We start from the raw sequence: 20031 nt of genomic DNA, 5'->3' as shown, positions 1-20031 counted from the left end.
GCTGCAGCAGCATGCTTTTATTACTGCACATGAATAAAGGCCATAGAACTATACAACTATATATTTTTTCATCTAAGTAGCTTAGTCGTAAAATTACTCAATAAATCATCCACAGAGCAACTCATTCATATTGCAATTAGTAGAGCTCGAGTTACATTAATAATTTCATACTCTACGTTTCAGAGACACAAACACAAGTCTGGACAAGGACAAATTTCATTTTGTATCTAACGCATGATTTTTATAAACACAAATAATTACATATAAATTAGTCCCGTTCGGAGAAAACTGGGCATAATGCATGTGCGTAAAGTGTCGTCCCAGATTAGCCTGTGCAGTCCGCACAGGCGTATCAGGGACGACACTTTCCGCTTTTATGACATTTTTTGTTTAAACGAACCCTCTTCGTATCGAAAATCCAATTTAGGCAGAAAGTGTCGTCCCTGATTAGCCTTGCTGATTGCACAGGCTAATCAGGGACGACACTTTAAGCACATGCATTATGCCCAGTTTTCTCAGAACGCGACTCAAATATATTACATATTGCCATGTACATAGATTAAATGGAGCAACAACTTATAACTAAAATATGTACCTTACAAGTTTTTATATGCTTTTTTCCAATAAATGAAATAATGGAGAGGATTCTTGGAATAGGCTAGCCTTTTGGAAAATCCACTAATCTTTTGGTACATACACGAATGTCCAGGAAAAAATCCTTTCATAAAACGTTATCAAACGTTCTTATTTGAATGAAACAGTAAGTGGTGAATAACACGTGTCAATGTTTATTGAAAATCTGGCAAGCTGCCTTTGGCAAAATACATATTAGCCGCTCTATGAAAAAGGGGTTTAATGCATGTGTGCAAAGTGTCGTCTGAGTGCACTTACATAGCTATGCTAGTTACTTACGATCGATTGGCCCTTCTCGGCTCGAGTACTATTTAAACGTGTGCGTGTTTTTCGAGGTTTGTGCTGTCCTTTCCGAACCAGAGTCTACATTATTTGCCTGATGTGTGCCCCAAAACACCCATATAATTAACTATCTTGACTTATGAAAGTTAGGGCGAACTTTGAATTATAGCTGCAATTTCCAGCTATCTAGTTTTTACTGAAAGATTTTCGATTTTGGTGTGGTCTTGAGTTGTGTGTGTGTGGGGGGGGGGGGGGGGGGGGGGGGGCGAAGTACCCGGAGGAAACCCCACTTGTCCGGTATGGTTACCACGGTTACCACCAACCAACCAAACTCACATGCTGCCAGGAATGGGAATCGAACCCGGGTCGCCTAGGTGAGAAGCGAGTGTACCAACTACTGCGCTAGCCGGGGAGCCATCTTAAACATTCCTTCGGTACGGAAAATATACTTAAACGTACCAGGCAAATTTAGACTGTACCCGAGTTTTATTTCCGCCAGAATTCCGATGTCGTAAAACGCGCTAAGGAATGCAGAACAAAAATCTCTTTGAAAAAAAACTTGCATCAACATTTTTTTGGAGGACGAGTTTCGATAAAACAGAGGACATTTTACAAAATATTGACATACATATGAACATAATAATTTGAAAAAAAAGACGCCAACATCGACCATTTTGCCTGAGAATTCCCGGTTACGTTTAAGTATATTTTCCATACCCAGTGTGCATTAAAGTGCACTTAAGAGTACCCGGGGTACATTTAAGTTGTATCCGAGCCGACAATGATCAATCAAGCGTAACTTATAGCAGCCCTACTTGAATCAAATAAAGGGCTAGAAGGGCCGAAGAAAGGATTTCATGACCAATGGCCTCACAAGTTATGTGGTCGGGCCGGAGATCGAAACCGGGATCCACAGATTGCGGAATTATGTCGGTGACTGATAAAAGATAATCGGAAAAATTAGGCTGAACATGAGTTATGTACATGTGGAATTATGCGCATCATCCTAGAACATTGGCTTGCAGCAAAACCGTGACCGGCATTTATTCCATTTACAGTGCACTTTCGGTGGTGACCAACGCGGAAAGTCGATGCGGGGACCGTGAATCTTTGATCGGTGAGTTCATTTGCTTTCCTTGGTTTGTTTTTCATTGAGCATATTTTTTCTTATACCACATGTATATAGCGCCCTTTTCATACTCGCGGATGCGTTCAAAGGCGCTTTACATGTTTTTCCCTGATCACTGGGTCACAGGTCGTCCGTTAACATCTTGGCGCAGTATGCAGCCACGGCACACTGGCTTATTTCCCTCACAGGTACCCATTTATACACCTGGGTGGAGAGGAGCAGACGTTGGATAAATTTCTTGCTCAAGGAATTTCCAGTGGTCAGGGTGGGATTCGAACCCGGGACCTCTCGATCCCTAAGCCAGCGTCCTTCCATTAGACGACTGCTCCCACAAATATTCAGTAGTTTATAAACATCAGACCGAAGAATATAGTCCCTTTAAAGCAGAGTTAATTAATTAATTTATAGTAGTTTGTTCTAGGTTAGTATTCTCTATGCATAATATACCGTAATTACTCTATGTTTTCGGACACTTTTACTTTTCGGACACCCCCTTTTTTAACAAAATTAATTATTTTTTAGTGTCCGAAAACATAGAGTTATTACGGTAGTCAGCATTTTAACACGACACGTGCACACTTGCATAAAATAAAGAAGCAAACAATCTGCATGTTATTCTGCTATTATAATGGGCGAGCTAACACATTACAAGAACGCAATACTAAGAAAAAGTTGAGCCAACACATTTACCCCCAGAATGATATACGAAAATACTATAAACAAATGCGTAAAATTGACATTGTTTCCCGGGGCACCATGAATTATTATACAATCAATATCAAAACCACTATATATCCAAACTATGAACACCAAGTAAGTTACAACACGTAGTTTGTTGTGATTCGTGCCACGATGTACAGTAGAAATATCGTAGTTGTTAACGATGCTTTAATAAAGTCGAACGCTGCTAACTTTTAACAATGCTTGTTTTTTTGCTTCCGTTAAAGCTCAGAACGAGTATACTCATTAACTGTGAGCATTTATTTGCGTTTTTCGATGGGGAATCTTTCACAGCTAGTTTATGTCTTGGACTTCATAATGGTATTTAGGGGTATTACGAATCGAAGTAACATCGATTTTGGTCCTATCTTCATAGAAAATAGTGCGAAGGATTTAAGAGACAAATGGGATTTTACGGTCGCGGGTTATTCGACAACAAACCAAGACAAGTTATACTTTCATAGACAAACGTTTTTTTTTTTTTACACCAGCAGCAAAAAATGCAAGGGAAGCTACTGCGATATGTTTTCTTATATCGGTTTTCACAGTGAACTCCCCTAATTTTCTCTATATCTGAAATTTCTTATTCGTTGAAATGTTTTATTTTTATTTTACATATATAGAAATATTGTGATGGAACGAGGTATTAAGCATGAAAACTACATTCGACATTATTTTTTTTTAAATATGGGTGGTATATAGATCAAATAAGCTTATAAGTTATTATTTCATTAACATGTATATATATATATATATATATATATATATATATATATATATATATATATATATATATATATATACTCATACTGGGTTAACTATAGGGTCTGTGATATATTTCCGGAGTGTTGGGTACTTCCCTTTCCCATGCTAGTATCCAACTGAAAAATAGCGTGTTTTATGCGAATTACCTTCAACAACCTATATATAACTCGAAACTTAATATATCTAGTTATTTCTGCAGACAAATAACATATACATTTTTTTACTTTAAACCTCGTATCTGGGTCCCCATGACCCAATTATTTTTTTATATATGTATACTCTGTGATACTTGATACCGACATACCGGGTCCCTGAGATAGTGTCACTTGAAATACGAAACATTGTTTGCTAAAAAATGAGTTGGCCTTGAGCATAGTTATATCTTGCGACACTCGCATTAGAATTGTGGTTAAGATCTTCTCGACCTCAAACTTTATATATTAAATCCTCACGATCAGATGTGTTTGTATTTGTGTGGCCTATGCATGAATCGCTCTGCATGGTTTCCTTGCATTATACATTTAATAACATTTTGAGTCGAATTCATTTTACAGAGGGAATGACACAATGGTGAACTAAATATGTGTTTAATGTTATTTTAATATTTTTTTTGAATTTTTGCATTATTTGACTACGTATCGTGTTATTTTCTCCTGTTGCGTGATTTTGTAGTCGCCGGAACTTTTAAAAGCACAATGTCCTTGGTTAAACAATTGAGATAATGTAGGATAGAATCATCCTTGTAGAAATCATTGAATTATATAACAGTGGTGTCCGTGTGATGCAAGCAGCTATCATGAAACAGTTGTCGCTATAACAGTTTCATTGCAAAGATACGTAAAGGTAAAACAGTTGCGGATCGTTAATGGTAAATAGATATGACAACCAAAAACAAAACATTTATAGGATTATTAAATTGAAATGAAAAATAGAAGTCAAACGAATATTTAAACGTTATAACAATATGTATTTACTTATTGTGTTTAAACCTGACGTGATGTCACCCTGGCGTGACACGAGTATAAATGTTTTTTATGATAGCTTCGAAAAGGATTTCAAAGATAATGACTAAAACACGCAGCGATTCCTAGTACAAGAAGAGTACCGCTATTAAGACCACATTGAACACTGTAAATTGCAATTTTTCAAGATTGCATGGTCCCAAAGTATTGAATAAAGAACAAAATACCCTGTTAATTATGAAGTCCGACATGCTATTAAGACCAAGCTGAAAGTAGCGGAACTTTACTGTAGTTTTATGTGCCTTCGTGGAAAATGATCCAGTCATCGATATTCGGTCCACTTCCTCATGTCCAACAGAAAGATATTCATTTCGTGCTTTGAACTATTCTGAAGATTTTAGTCATAGTTATGTCATAAATATCGAATAGGGACTTGTAAAACCAGTTCTTTAACTTGCATTATTGCTTCGCAAGAATGGACCTGTAAAAATGCTTTCAAATTAGTTAAAAGGAAGGTATTTTGAAAAAAAATCTGATTTTGTCTTATAAACAAAAAAAAACAACATTGAATGTGATACATAACCCATCACAGTATCCAATAACAGACGGACGAAAAGATTTGAGTATAGCCTATACCACTTGCGACTGGGTATAATACATAAGAACCTCCAATAACTAAAGGCAGTGGCTAGTCGTACAGTCCCGTACGGCTAGACAAGAGGCTAACCGTACGGCCCCGTACGGCTAGACAATAGGCTAGCCTTACGGCGCTGTACGTATTATAGCCTTTCCTATTGAGATTGTCTAGCCGTACGGCTTATAAAGTATAGAATTGTCATTTAGTGCTGTTAATCAGTAATATGCAGCAAAGACAAATAAGCGCCCGAGCCGATTGTGACGAAGATATTTCGTACATATTTTCCTAAAATAAGGCTAGTATTCCACCAATCCGCATCCGCATCCGTATCCGCGTCAGTATCCGCAAAATCGTTATACGGACGCTATATTCCATTTATCCGCAAACGGATGCGGACGAGATACGGACGGCATTTAGCACGATGAGAGTAGCTGTCATCTAAAAAATAAACTGAAAATCTATCGAATTCGTGAAAAAATACCCGGAATTATACAGCCAACGCAGTTCTGCATATCGTGACTCTGATTATACTTTAAAGTTTAAATGTATGGAAAATCATAGCCAAGGCACTAAAAGAAGATGTTTCAGGTATTTACCATTTGTATCCTTTTACGGACAGAACGATGATTTGTACCTTATATCTACTTAAATTCACGCTTAGCAGCTTGTCCTTCATTATAATTATCTCAATAATTATAATTTTTAGTTTTATCCATATACAAAAATAAAGATACGTTCGACGTATGCGGATAAATGGAATATAGCGTCCGTATATTTTGCGGATACGGATACATTTACAGATAGATGGAATAGTAGCCCAAGAATGCTCACTTGAGCGTTCTATTGCGGACGCCTATTCGCGTGCGGATACGGATGAATGGAATAAGTGCAGTGCATTTCTACTTGTTTTATTTTTTGCGGATGCGGATATGCGGTTGCGGACAGATGGAATAGTAGCCTATAACTGAAGCATTCGTATTTTTAGTTAGTGTTCGTGTGGCGAATAAATGGTTGCAGGAATTTATCAAAGCGCTGACGTCACTGTAGGTGTTCGTTGTTGTATAAGTTTAGACGCAACTCAGTTTAAAAAATTATGTTATAGCTTTTTATATTGCAAGTTTTGAATGGACACAATCCATTCAAAATTATAAAGAGTGTGTCTTAAAGCACAGGTTCAGATGTTTTTTTTTTAAATCATTAATAAAAAATAAATTTTTAGCTTCGTTTTGGGAAAACAGGGCTAAATGCTTATGCATAAATTGTCATCCCAGTACAAGAGACCCTTTAAACATTATAAAATAAGACATGTCGTCCTTGTTTAGCGTGTTTGCATTGCACAAGCTTATCAGTATGCACAGGCTTATCTTATTTGACATGCATTAAGCCCTGTTTTCTCTGAAAGCAGCCAGTATGTGCAGATTTTCAATGATAAACACTAGACTGGCCAATATCGTCTTACAAGCTGTTAAACTCTATTACTCATATACACCAACTGCAGTGCACCAGTGAGTTGTGGACTATAAACAGGCAAATGTGGTGGTTATCTTTCCTAGCAGACGCTAGTAGAATGTGTAGTCTGCTGCAACGGACAGTGGTTGTCTTTCCATGTCATAGTTAAAGGGATCTTTTCACGGTTTGGTAAATTGACAAAATTGAAAATAGTTGTTTCAGATTCGCAAATTTTCGTTTTAGTTATGATATTTGTGAGGAATCAGTATTACTGAACATTAACCATGGTCTAATATAGCCATTATATGCATCTTTTCACGATTTAAAAACCTAAAAATTATAGAGCGTTGCAACGCGAAACGATTGAATAATTTGGAGAGTTCTGTTGTTATCGTTTAAATTTGTGAAACTACGAAGATTGCTTATATCAGGTATAGAATACACCTCTCATGTATGCTTGGCAGGATAGCTCATTAGGCTAAAGCGTTTTTTACTCCAGGATTCCGGGGGTCACTGGTTCGAGCCCTTGTACGGGCTACTTTTTTCCATTTTTAAATTTTATTTTTGATTTTTTTTCTGGAGCGTTAAAAATCCAATGTTTACATTCATCAATATAAAGCATCTAATGACAAACTTCAAAACATGTCAAATCTGTGAAAAGGCCCCTTTAAGGCTTCTACGCACATACCGATTTGCAAAAACATTAGCGTTAGCTGACGCTCACACTAAAAATGAACCGTTAAACTAAATTTAGATTCACATCGTACATGCACGATTTACATGCTGGCGAATTCGACTGTACATACATTTTCGATTTCAGAATTTAATATCTGGCTTATTTTGCATATATCGACACATGTTCTTCTTAACTTTTATTTAAGTTTATGTTCAAATATATGTTTAATAAGTTGTTTTTTTTTATACACATTTTATGTAAATTAATAAATATTTGAAAAAATCGTATAATCTCGCTTTAAAAATTCGTCATCTTTCACGGCTTCCTTTCATGTCATACGGTTGCTTATTTGATTCATTAATTAGTCGACGTTCCTAAGGCGTGAAAAACCTGTATTAAAGAGTTGCGGCATCGATATTTTGAAATTTAATGACGACAGCCGTCAAAGTTACGTTCTAGAAATTGACTAACACACACAATTTAAATCGGTTTCTAATTTGATTCTTTAATAAGACGACTTTCCTATGTAAGGAGTGAAAACTGTTTTAATTAGTTGCGGCATCGATATTATGAAATTCAATGACGGCCAAGGTACTTCTCAGAAATGGAGTCACACAAATAATTTAATTGTCGTTCAGACAATGGATAAATATATGGTTTCATACAGGCAATTTATCAGTTCACTGAAAATGGTTGTCTTTAACTTAGACAATATCCATAGGAAAGGCTATACGTACAGAGCCGTACGGCAAACCTATTGTCTACCCGTACGGGGCCGTGCGGCTAGCCTCTTGTCTAGCCGTACGACTAGCCACTGTAAAATGTATAGTTATTTCATTTTCATTTTACAAATGTCTTTAAAAATATATTTAAATTTTCTCTATCATGGAAGTGTCATTTATTCATACAACACATGACAAATTATAACAACAATATATGTTAAAATTATCTGACCCTTGTCAGACGTTTTATTATGAAACTAATAAATGATATGCATGATTGTCAGATTGTGAAATGCTCAATTCAAGTATTATATAAGAGATAAATGGTGACGGACCCATGACAAACAAATAATTGGAGATAGTAGTAACAATCCATCATAAGTTGCAGTACGAACTAAATGATTATCATGAAAATAAAAACTGATTTAACAAGCAAATTCGTTGAATTGATATCCCCCGCCATTATACTTCTGGATACAAGTTATGGCTCTGGACACACAAAAAAAGCATTTTTTTCAAATACAAAGGGTCATAACTCCGCTATTAATCAAGGATGTACAATGCCATTTGGCGTGCATCATCCTCTTATCCATATATATATACTCGTACCAAGTTTCAATGAAATCTGCTAAAGCACTTCCAAGATATGGTTCCGGACACAAAAGTGCCGGACGGACAGACGGAAAGACGGACAATGCCAAATTAATATCCCTCCGCTGTTGGCGGGGGATCACAAAAATTAAGCAAAATTAATTACATACACAACAAGATGCGTTTGTGAAACCCAATGCCCCGTATATAACGTTTGACCTTGAAGGATGACCTTGACCCTTCACCACTCAAAATGTGCAGCTCCATGAGATACACATGCATGTCAAATATAAAATTGCTAGCTTCAATATTGCAGAAGTAACATAACATGAGCAATTTTGACCCATATATTTGACCTTGAAGGATGACCTTGACCTTTCACCACTCAAAATGTGCAGCTCTATGAGATACATATGCATGCCAAATATCAAGTTGCTATCTTCAATAGTGCAAACGTATTCATAAAATAAGCGATTTGGGCCACATATATTTAACCTCTGACCTTGAAGGATGACTTTGACCTTTCAACACTCAAAATTTGCAGCTCCATGAGATACACATGCATGCCAAATTTCAAGTTGCTATCTTCAATATTGCAAAAGTATTAATAAAATAAGCGATTTGGGCCACATATATTTGACCTCTGACCTTGAAGGATGACCTTGACCTTTCACCACTCAAAATGTGCAGCTCAATGAGATACACATGCTTGGCAAATATCAAGTTGCTATCTTCAATATTGCAAAAGAATTCATAAAATGAGCGATTTTGGCCACATATATTTGACCTCTGACCTTGAAGGATGACCTTGACCTTTCACCAATGATAATGTGCAGCTTCAGGAGATGCATTTGCATGCCAAATATCAAGTTGCTACTTTCAATATTGCAAAATGTTAAAGTTGGCATAAACAGACCAACCAACCAATCAACAGACCGACAGAGCAAAAACAACATGTCCCCCACTACTATAGTGGGGGACATAAAAATAGACTGATCCTACAAGCAAACCCCATATTTACACAGAACAATGTCTGAATTGACATAAATTTGGACAAAAAACATGCATTTTCCTGGATTTGAAGCACAGACCTTTTGATTGCAAACAACAGTCTTACTTACTAAGACATTTCTGAAAATTACACGTTGCCAGCAAAGTACATTTTTAAATCAGATATGCAATGTCATGTCCTTACCAAATTGTACTAGAGCTGTTTTCACTTCGAGTTTGCAAACAGCCTTAAAATATAAACTAAACACTAGAAAAGAATCTTTAACAAGGGCTGTTTGTAAAACAAGCATGCCCCCCATATGGGCTGTCCGTTGTAGTGGCAGCCATTGTGTGAATACGTTTTTTGTCACTGTGACCTTGACCTTTGACCTAGTGACCTGAAAATCAATAGGGGTCATCTGTGAGTCACGATCAATGTACCTATGAAGTGTCATGATCCTAGGCAAAAGCGTTCTTGAGTTATCATCCGAAAATCATTTTACTATTTCGGGTCACCGTGACCTTGACCTTGTGACCTCAAAATCAATAAGGGTCATCTGTGAGTCATGATCAATCTACCTGTGAAGTTTCATGATCCTAGGCATATGCGTTCTTGAGTTATCATCTGAAAACCATTTTACTATTTCGGGTCACCGTGACCTTGACCTTTGACCTAGTGACCTCAAAATCAATAGGGGTCATCTGCAAGTCATGATCAATCTAGCCATGAAGTTTCATGATCCTAGGCGTATGAATTTTTGAGTTATCATCCGGAAACCATTTTACTATTTTGGGTCACCGTGACCTTGACCTTTGACCTCAAAATCAATAGGGGTCATCTGCGAGTCATGATCAATGTACCTATGGAGTTTCATGATCCTAGGCCCAAGCGTTCTTGAGTTATCGTCTGACAACCACCTGGTGGACGGACCGACAAACTGACATACCGACAGACCGACCGACATGAGCAAAGCAATATACCCCCTCTTCTTCGAAGGGGGGCATAATGAGATAAAAGTGCACTTACAAAATCAAAGTCTTTCATTTTGAAAACCAATAGACAGAATTATAACATATAAAAAGTATACAATCTTCAGTACACTGATCAACAAATTAAAACATTTTAAATCATACAATTTGCATAAAATTCAAAGCTTGATATCTCAAAAACTTATCCACAATATTGAAAGATATTAAGAATCTTACAATCTGCATCATAACTAAAGCTCAATATCTTATAAAACTGATTGACTAAACTGCAACATTTTACAAATTATTTAATATACAAAAAATGAAAAACTTCATATTTCAAAATTCAACCGACAGCATTGACACATATTTAGAATCATACAAAGTTAAAGCTTCAAATGTCAACTTGAAATGAGTCCAAAGTACACGGACTTTAGTGAAACACTGGTAAGGGACTAAAAAGGCAGTTAACAACAAGAGCTGTGTTCGTAAAACACAATCCCCCTTACTGCGCCGCTTTGAAGCCATATATTCGACCTATGACATTGAATTATGACCTTGACCTTTCACCACTCAAAATGTGCAGCTCCATGAGATACACATGCTTGCCAAATATGAAGTTGCTATCTTCAATATTGCAAAAGTATTCATAAAATGAGCGATTTTGGCCACATATATTTGACCTCTGACCTTGACCTTTCAGAAAATTAAAATGTGCAGCTCTATGAGATACATATGCATGCCAAATATCAAGTTGCTATCTTCAATATTGCAAAAGTTATTGCAAATGTTAAAGTTGGCGTAAACAGATCAACCAACCAACCAACAGACAGGACAAAAACAATATGTCCCCCACTACTATAGTGAGGGACATAAAAATAGACTGAACCTTCAAGCAAACCCCAAATTTACATAGAACAATGTCTGAATCGCCATAAATTTGGACAAAAAACATGCATTACCCTGTATTTGAAGCACAGACCTTTTGATTGCAAACAACAGTCTTACTAAGACATTTCAGAAAATTACACTTTGCCAGCAAAGTACATTTTAAAATCAGATATGCAATGTCATGTCCTTACCAAATTGTAATAGAACTGTTTTCACTTCGAGTTTGCAAACAGCCTTAAAATATAAACTAAACACTAGAAAAGAATCTTTCAGGAGATAAAAGTGCACTTACAAAATCAAAGTCTTTCATTTTGAAAACCAATAGACAGAATTAAAACATAAAAATTATGCAATCTTCATTACACTGATCAACACCATTAAAACATTTTAAAATCATACAATTTGCATAAAACTCAAAGCTTGATATCTCAAAAACTTATCCACAATATTGAAAGATATTAAGAATCTTACAATCTGCATCATATTTAAAGCTCAATATCTTATAAAACTGATTGACGAAACTGCAACATTTTACAAATTATTTAATCTACAAAAAATGTAAAACTTCATATTTCAAAATTCAACTGACAGCATTGACACATATTTAGAATCATACAAAGTTAAAGCTTCAAATGTCAACGTGAAAAGCACATCCAAGATATCATTTAAACTAATATACTGACAAAGTTTCAAGAAGATTCATAAGTCCATATAAGGAAAAATGCCCCGCCCACTGGTGGCCATGTTTTTCTTAGCAACTGGAACCAATTTCAAACTTGTCCAAATATCATTGGGACAAATCTTCTGACAAAGTGTCATGATGATCGTACAATAAATATGGCTTCTAGAGTTTTAACAGGGTTTTACTTTAGCCATATAAGGAAAAATACCACGCCCCCTTAGTGGCCATGTTTTTCCACCAACTAGAACCATTTTTGAACTCATCCAAGATATCATTAGGACAAATCATCTGACCAAGTTTCATAATAATCGGAAAATAAATGTGGCCTACAGAGTGTTTACAATGTTTTAGTAAAGCATGATACATAACCATATTAGGAAAAATGCCCCGCCCCCTGGTGGCCATGTTTTTTAAGCAAACGAAACTATTTTTGAACTAATCCAAGATATCATTAGGACAAATCTTCTGACCAAGTTTCATGAAGATAAGAAAATAAATGTGGCCTATAGAGTGTTAACAAAGTTTTACTATAGCCATATAAGGTAAAATGCCCCACCCCCTGGCGGACATGTTTTTCAACCAACCAGCATCATTTTTTAACTTGTCTACGATATTTTTTGGGATGAATATTCTGACCAAGTTTCATGAAGATCGGAAAATAAATGTGGCCTCAAGAGTGTTAACAAGATTTTACTATAGCCATATATAGCCATATAAGGAAAAATGCCCCGCCCTTTGGCAGCCATGTTTTTCAAGCAAACGTAACCATTTTCAGCTCGTCTAAGATATCATTGAGACCAAACTTCTGACCAAATTTCATGAAGAATGGACAATAAATGTGGCCTCTAGAGTGTTAGCAATGTTTAACTAAAGACATAAGGAAAACTCCCCCGCCCCTTGGCGGCCATGTTTTTTCACTGATCTGGACCATTTTCAAACTCGTCCAAAATATAAATAAAACCAATGTTTTGACCAAGTTTCATGATGATTAGGCAAACATTTTGACTTCTAAAGTGTTCACAAGGTTCTCTATAGCCATATAAGGAAAACTGCCCCGCCCCTGGCGGCCATGTTTTTCAACGGACCGGAACCAATTTTTAACTAAACCAAAATATCATTTAGACAAACATTTTGACAAAGTTACATGAAGATTGGACTTCTACAGTGTTCACAAGTTTTTTGTTGTTTTTTGACCTAGTGACCTAATTTTTGACCCAGCATGACCCAGTTTCGAACTCAGTCGAGGTATCAATGTGACAAATGTTCTGCAAAATTTCATGAAGATCAGACAATAAATGTGGCATCTAGAGTGTTCACAAGGCAAAATGTTGACGACATACAACGCACAACGGACAAAAGGCAATCACAAAAGCTCACCATGAGCATGTTGCACTCAGGTGAGCTCAAAAGTTATGGCCAATTTTAAAGTTTTCAGACGGACGGACAGAAGCAATATATTTAACATTTAACCTTGAAGGATTACCTTGACCTTCACTTTTCACCACTCAATATGTGCAGCTTCACAAGATGCACATGCATGCCAACTGGAGCTTTGTCACAGACGTGACATATACCCCCACATAACGCATTGACACAGACTATTTTGTATGCTGTCTTCACAAAACAAGATAATACAATTATGGCGATTTTTTAAGAATCATTATGCCATTATCATTTATAGCCATTTTTACCTTTGAACTCTTGAATTGTTTCACATGACAAGCCTTCCAATGACTTTGAACAAAATTGATGTACAGAGTCATTTTAAAATCTTACAATGAATGACATATTTATGGCCCAGACAAGATAATTTATTGCCATTTTTGACCTTTGAACTAAAACTACAACTTTGAGTTTGAAGATATCGACGTAATTCTTTCGCGCGACACACTGTCAAATGATGGTGAACAAAAGAGCCAACGATTTTAAAATCGCACAATAAACAACATAGTTATTGCCCAGACAAGCTCAATTATGGCCATTTTTTACCTTTAAACTCAAATTGTGCCCTTGTTCTTGGAAATATCGACGTAATTCTTTCGCCCGACACACTGTTCAATGATGGTGAACAAATGTGCCAAATGATTTTAAAATCTCACAATAAAAAACAAAGCTATGGCCCGGACAAGCATTTGACCTTTGAACTCCCAAGTGTGACCTTGACCTTTGAGATATTGACGTAATTTCTTTTAACGCGACACACCGTTCCATGATGGTGAACAAATGTACCGAGTCATTTAAAAATGTAACGATAAATAACATAGCTATGGTCCGTACAAACTTACAGTTTAAAACATACTAAGTGACCCCATGACCTAGTTTTTGACCTGGCATGACCCATATTCAAACTTGATCTAGACATTATCTACATACAACTACTGACCAAGTTTGGTGAAGATCGGATGAAATATCGGGACAGACCGACAAACGTGACTCCTATATAGCCCCCATTACCAATTGTAATAGGGGGTATAAATATCAAGTTGCTATGTTCAATATTGAAAAAGTTATGGCCATATAAGTTTTCGGCCAGATGGACAGACTGACTGACTGACGGACAGTTCAACTGCTATATGCCACCCTACCAGGGGCATAAACATATCCACAGTTCAACAATTCTTTTTCCATTTTTGTTTTTCCATAATAATGTTATGGACCCTTGCCCTTATCTGGGCCACTGTTCTTCCGGTAAGTATTTTTAGGGACCCCATTATTTTTGAGCCAGATGGCATTTTTTTTTCTCTTAATTCATCTCTAAAAAAGTTCATGAAACATATGTTCTCTTCGCTGGCCCACTTTCGTTTCATTCCTTTTCTTGTCCCTGTCCCCTAAAACAAGAATAGATATAAAAATAAATAGCAATGAGTATCATGTCAGTGTTTTTTTCAGTTTTGGGGAAAAGGGGTCGGGTCCCCTGAGAGGGGGATAATTCACGTGTAAAGGGGAAATTTCAATGCTAAGCAAGTAACATACAAAATCAAGTTGTAACACCATAATTCACCATACACAGAGAGAAAAACATTATTCCAACTTTTTTTGTCATCAACATGTTATGTTTATGTTCAAAGATCAACATTTTTTGGCTTTTCTGTGAATTATTTAAACGAGGTATTAATTAAAATTGAACTACACTTCCAAGAGGGGAAATTTTCAAATATTTTTGGGAAAAATATACACTCTAAGCAGCAAACTCATTTGTTCAGTGACTGTAAGCCCTTTATTTTGTTGACTTTTCTACTGAATTGATCCTTGCACACAAAGTATCAACATAAGTCAGTGTTCTGCCGTGGATGCGCCCTTGTGTTATTGTCGCAAAAAACAAATATTTGTCCCCACCGTTTTCTGTATATGGGTCCGCGGGCGCACATGAATTAGAAATAAAAACTAATCGATTCAATTTGTAAGTCGGTAAAGTAATCGAGTGAATGTGTAACCAGAACAAACTATTTCATTGGACATGACGTCATTTCGCAGCCAATGGTTAATTTATTTAATATTAACACTCTATTTCATTGGTAAGTTGAGATTATAACAACCAATCAGATATCAAGGAAATTTCCGAACCTATCAAAATGGCTTAAAGTGACAGGCCAAAGAAAACAAAATCCATTTTTTTTTTTCCTCCGGCAAGTAAAATTAGAAAATATGACAATAATATTAACAACCCAACAGAGTCTTCCCAAGTCCCAACATCGTTTAGCAATTACGAAAAAAGTCTGCCCCTAAACGTACATTCCAAGAAAATTGGCTTCAAAAATGTCCTTGGTCACTGTTTGACAACAACAAAATGACATGCAGATTGTGCATAAAGCAAAAAAGAAAACGCCTTTACTATCGGTATTTCTAATTATCGAACAAGTACTTTGACATGCGGAGTCCAATGACCATAATTTTTTCAAAGTTTTGTAAATATGTTGACAACTGTTGACAGTGTTAAAAAGTTTTTTGAATGTTCCAGTTTTAATAACAATGTTACAACCTGACTGTAAGAAGTTTAAGCACGTTTAAAAGTTCAAGTTAAAGGTTATTAGTTTCCACACATTTAATTCTGCTACAAAAATATTTCTGTGTCCCCATATTTTTTCTTTTTGTCCCCACTTTGTAATCCTAAAGGGTCCCCAACAGTAAAATTTCACAGCAGAACACTGCAAGTGATACAATGATTGAATATTGTAGAGCAAGGTTTTCCTGATAAAAATGCACAAAACCTGAACATGTTAGGAGGTAAAATGAACTAACTGAAACTGTTTTAACACCAGTTTAAACCAATTTTTCACACATATAAGAACTGACAGTTCGCAGAACTATCATTTCTTGGAAGAACAAGTACTAAACATTAACTTTCATAGCAAACTGCCTACTTTGTACTTTACAAGGACTTTTACAAGCACATTGTTGTAACCCTGTAGATCACAGAGGAGGTCGTCTAGAGCATCACACTTGACTTGGACTACTCATTTACTTTAATACAGTCATGACATAAGACTCTGTCACATAATGATAGAAAATGCAGAGAAACCCGTCTTCAAATTTAGTTCATACCTTGAGGATTTGGGCTGCCTCATTTCATCATGGGTCAGACTGGCTGGCCCTTCACTGGCAGCAGTTGACATGGACTCTGAAAGAACCAAAGTGAAACCTGTAGATTGCATATGATCAGCACAGTCAACACTGGCATGTTTGTATCATGAGAGGCTCTGACTCCTGTACAGATTCTAGACTGTGGGTGTCTTCAACAGTTGCCTCAATGACTGTAAACATATAATGTCAACAGTGGGGTCTTGTATGTCTATTATCCATTGGTGGATCTTGCTGAAATCTATAGAAAACATGCTTGCCCCCCATATGGGCTGTCCGTTGTAGTGGCAGCCATTGTGTGAATACGTTTTTTGTCACTGTGACCTTGACCTTTGACCTAGTGACCTGATAATCAATAGGGGTCATCTGCAAGTCACGATCAATGTACCTATGAAGTGTCATGATCCTAGGCAAAAGCGTTCTTGAGTTATCATCGGAAAATCATTTTACTATTTCGGGTCACCGTGACCTGACCTTTTGACCTCAAAATCAATAGGGGTCATCTGCAAGTCATGATCAATGTACCTATGATGTTTCATGATCCTAGGCCCAAGCGTTCTTGAGTAATCGTATGACAACCACCTGGTGGACAGACGGACCGATCGACATGAGCAAAGCAATATACCCCCTCTTCTTCGAAGGGTGGCATAATATATATTGGCTTGGACAACAGAAAATTGTACTAGAATATATAGTCTACAGTTGGGTCATGTCTTTATCATCAATAGATGGGCCTTTATTATATGACAACAGAAATACCATGGGTCAGACTGGCTGGCTCTTCACTTGGCTCCCTCCTATCATGGGTCAGACTGGATGGCTCTTCACTTGGCTCCCTCCTATCATGGGTCAGACTGCCTGGCTCTTCACTGTCAGCAGTTGACATGGACTCTGAAAGAACCAAAGTGAAACCTGTAGATTGCATATGATCAGCACAGTCAACACTGGCATGTTGTATCATGAGAGGCTCCGACTCCTGTATAGATTCTAGACTGTGGGTGTCTTCAACAGTTGCCTCAATGCCTGTAAACATATAATGTCAACAGTGGGGTCTTGTATGTCTATTATCCATTGGTGGGTCTTGCTGAAATCTATAGAAAACATGCATGCCCCCCATATGGGCTGTCCGTTGTAGTGGCAGCCGTTGTGTGAATACGTTTTTTGTCACTGTGACCTTGACCTTTGACCTAGTGACCTGAAAATCAATAGGGGTCATCTGCGAGTTACGATCGATGTACTTATGAAGTGTCATGATCCTAGGCAAAAGCGTTCTTGAGTTATCATCCGAAAATCATTTTTACTATTTCGGGTCACCGTGACCTTGACCTTTGACCTTGTGACCTCAAAATCAATAGGGGTCATCTGCGAGTCATGATCAATCTACCTATGAAGTTTCATGATCCTAGGCATATGCTTTCTTGAGTTATCATCCGAAAACCATTTTACTATTTCGGGTCACCGTGACCTTGACCTTTGACCTAGTGACCTCAAATCAATAGGGGTCATCTGCGAGTAATGATCAATCTACCCATGAATTTTATGATCCTAGCCGTATGCGTTCTTGAGTGTATCATCCGGAACCCATTTTACTATTTCGGGTCACCGTGACCTTGACCTTTGACCTCAAAATCTATAGGGGTCATCTGCGAGTAATGATCAATCTACCCATGAAGTTTCATGATCCTAGGCGTATGCGTTCTTGAGTTATCATCCAGAACCATTTACTATTTCGGGTCACTGTGACCTTGACCTTTGAACCTAGTGACCTCAAAATCAATAGGGGTCATCTGCGAGTCATGATCAATCTACTGACAATTTGTACTAGAATATATGTCTACAGTTGGGTCATGTCTTTATCATCACATAGGTGGCCTTTTATTCTATGATAACAGAAATACCATGGGTCAGGACTGGCTGGCTCTTCACTTGGCTTCCCTCCTATCATGGCTCAGACTGGCTGGCTCTTCACTTGGCTCCCTCCTATCATGGGTCAGACTGCCTGGCTCTTCACTGTCAGCAGTTGACATGGACTCTGAAAGAACAAAAGTGAAACCTGTAGATTGCATTCGATCAGCACAGTTAACACTGGCCTGTGTATCATGAGAGGCTGACTCTGTATAGTTGCCTCAATGCCTGTAAGCATATAATGTCAACAGTGGGGTCTTGTATGTCTATTATCCTGGTGGGTCTTGCTGAAATCTATAGAAACAAGGGCTGTTTGTAAAACATGCATGCCCCACATATGGCTGTCCGTTGTACTGGCAGCCATTGTGTGAATACGACTTTTGTCACTGTGACCTTGACCTTTGACCTAGTGACCTGAAAATCAATAGGGGTCATCTGCAAGTCACGATCAATGTACCTATGAAGTGTCATGATCCTAGGCAAAAGCGTTCTTGAGTTATCATTCGAAAATCATTTGACTATTTCGGGTCAATGTGACCTTGACCTTTGACCATGTGACCTCAAAATCTATAGGGTTCATCTACGAGTCATGATCAATCTACCCATGAAGTTTCATGATCCTAGGCGTATGCGTTTCTTGAGTTATAATCCGGGAAACCATTTTACAATATCGATCACCGTGACCTTGACCTAGTGACCTCAAAATCAATAGGGGTCATCTGAAGTCATGATCAATGTACCTATGATGTTTCATGATCCTAGGCCCAAGCGTTCTTGAGTTATCGTTATGACAACCACCTGGTGGACGGACGGACCGATCGACATGAGCAAAGCAATATACCCCGCTTCTCGAAGGGTGGCATAAATATATATTGGCTTGGACAACAGAAAATTGTACTAGATATATAGTCTACAGTTGGGTCATGTCTTTATCATCAATAGGTGGGCCTTTATTATGAACGTCTCGATGAGGTACTGATGTAGAAGTAAAAATCAATACATACATTAGAGGACCGAACAAATTCATGAGCCACATTCTGGGTCGTAACGTAACAAGGGCCGTCGTAACGGTAAAGATTTTAATTACATTTGTACTTAGCCAGAGTTCCGAAGTACAGTCTATTACAAGATAAATCTGAGCCGATTTTAAAAAACGTATAGCAAATTTGTAATTTAATGACGACCTCCATGAAGTTTACTTTCAGTTTAGAGCCGCCGTGATCAGTAACATTTTTGTGTTTTGCATCCGATTTGAAATGTCTCCAAAAAAATATAATAATAATTCACATGTCTACTCAATAGCTATGTATTTAAGAAACACATTTAGCGAGAATTCTCACGAAAAATGACATGTACAATGTTTAAATCAAAGTTTTAAGCTGTGATTAAAAGTTTCAAAAAACACCCAATGCGCCCTTTTTAAGAGAATCTCCGTGCAAAATGCCCTTTT

The 20031-nt window shown here is 37.2% G+C and overlaps 1 protein-coding gene across 1 annotated transcript; it reads right to left on the bottom strand.

Moving 5' to 3' along the window:
- Positions 1-165: 165 nt before the first annotated feature.
- LOC127854495 (uncharacterized) lies at positions 166-18158 on the bottom strand. The gene is made up of 3 exons (XM_052389559.1): positions 17436-18158; positions 16656-16716; positions 166-199 (listed from the first exon to the last, which is right to left on the bottom strand). Exons 1-3 carry the CDS (start codon positions 17707-17709, stop codon positions 166-168), a joined length of 369 nt encoding a protein of 122 aa, XP_052245519.1. The 5' UTR covers positions 17710-18158.
- Positions 18159-20031: the final 1873 nt, after the last annotated feature.

This window comes from Dreissena polymorpha, chromosome 13 (genome assembly GCF_020536995.1).
Source record: "Dreissena polymorpha isolate Duluth1 chromosome 13, UMN_Dpol_1.0, whole genome shotgun sequence".
Taxonomy (NCBI): domain Eukaryota; kingdom Metazoa; phylum Mollusca; class Bivalvia; order Myida; family Dreissenidae; genus Dreissena; species Dreissena polymorpha.
The sequence above is the reverse complement of the archived record's forward strand: the minus strand, read 5'-3'. Positions and strand labels throughout refer to the sequence as shown.

Bases quoted from the DNA above. Each gene is read 5' to 3' on its own strand.
- LOC127854495 (XM_052389559.1), bottom strand. From the start codon at position 17,709: ATGTTTACAGGCATTGAGGCAACTGTTGAAGACACCCACAGTCTAGAA. The intron at 16,717-17,435 runs GTATTTCTGTTG...TGGTTCTTTCAG, and splicing joins GCCAGCCAGTCTGACCCATG to AGTCCATGTCAACTGCTGCC. The intron at 200-16,655 runs GCCCAAATCCTC...GTCCTTGTCCAG, and splicing joins ACCCATGATGAAATGAGGCA to ACTTGTGTTTGTGTCTCTGA.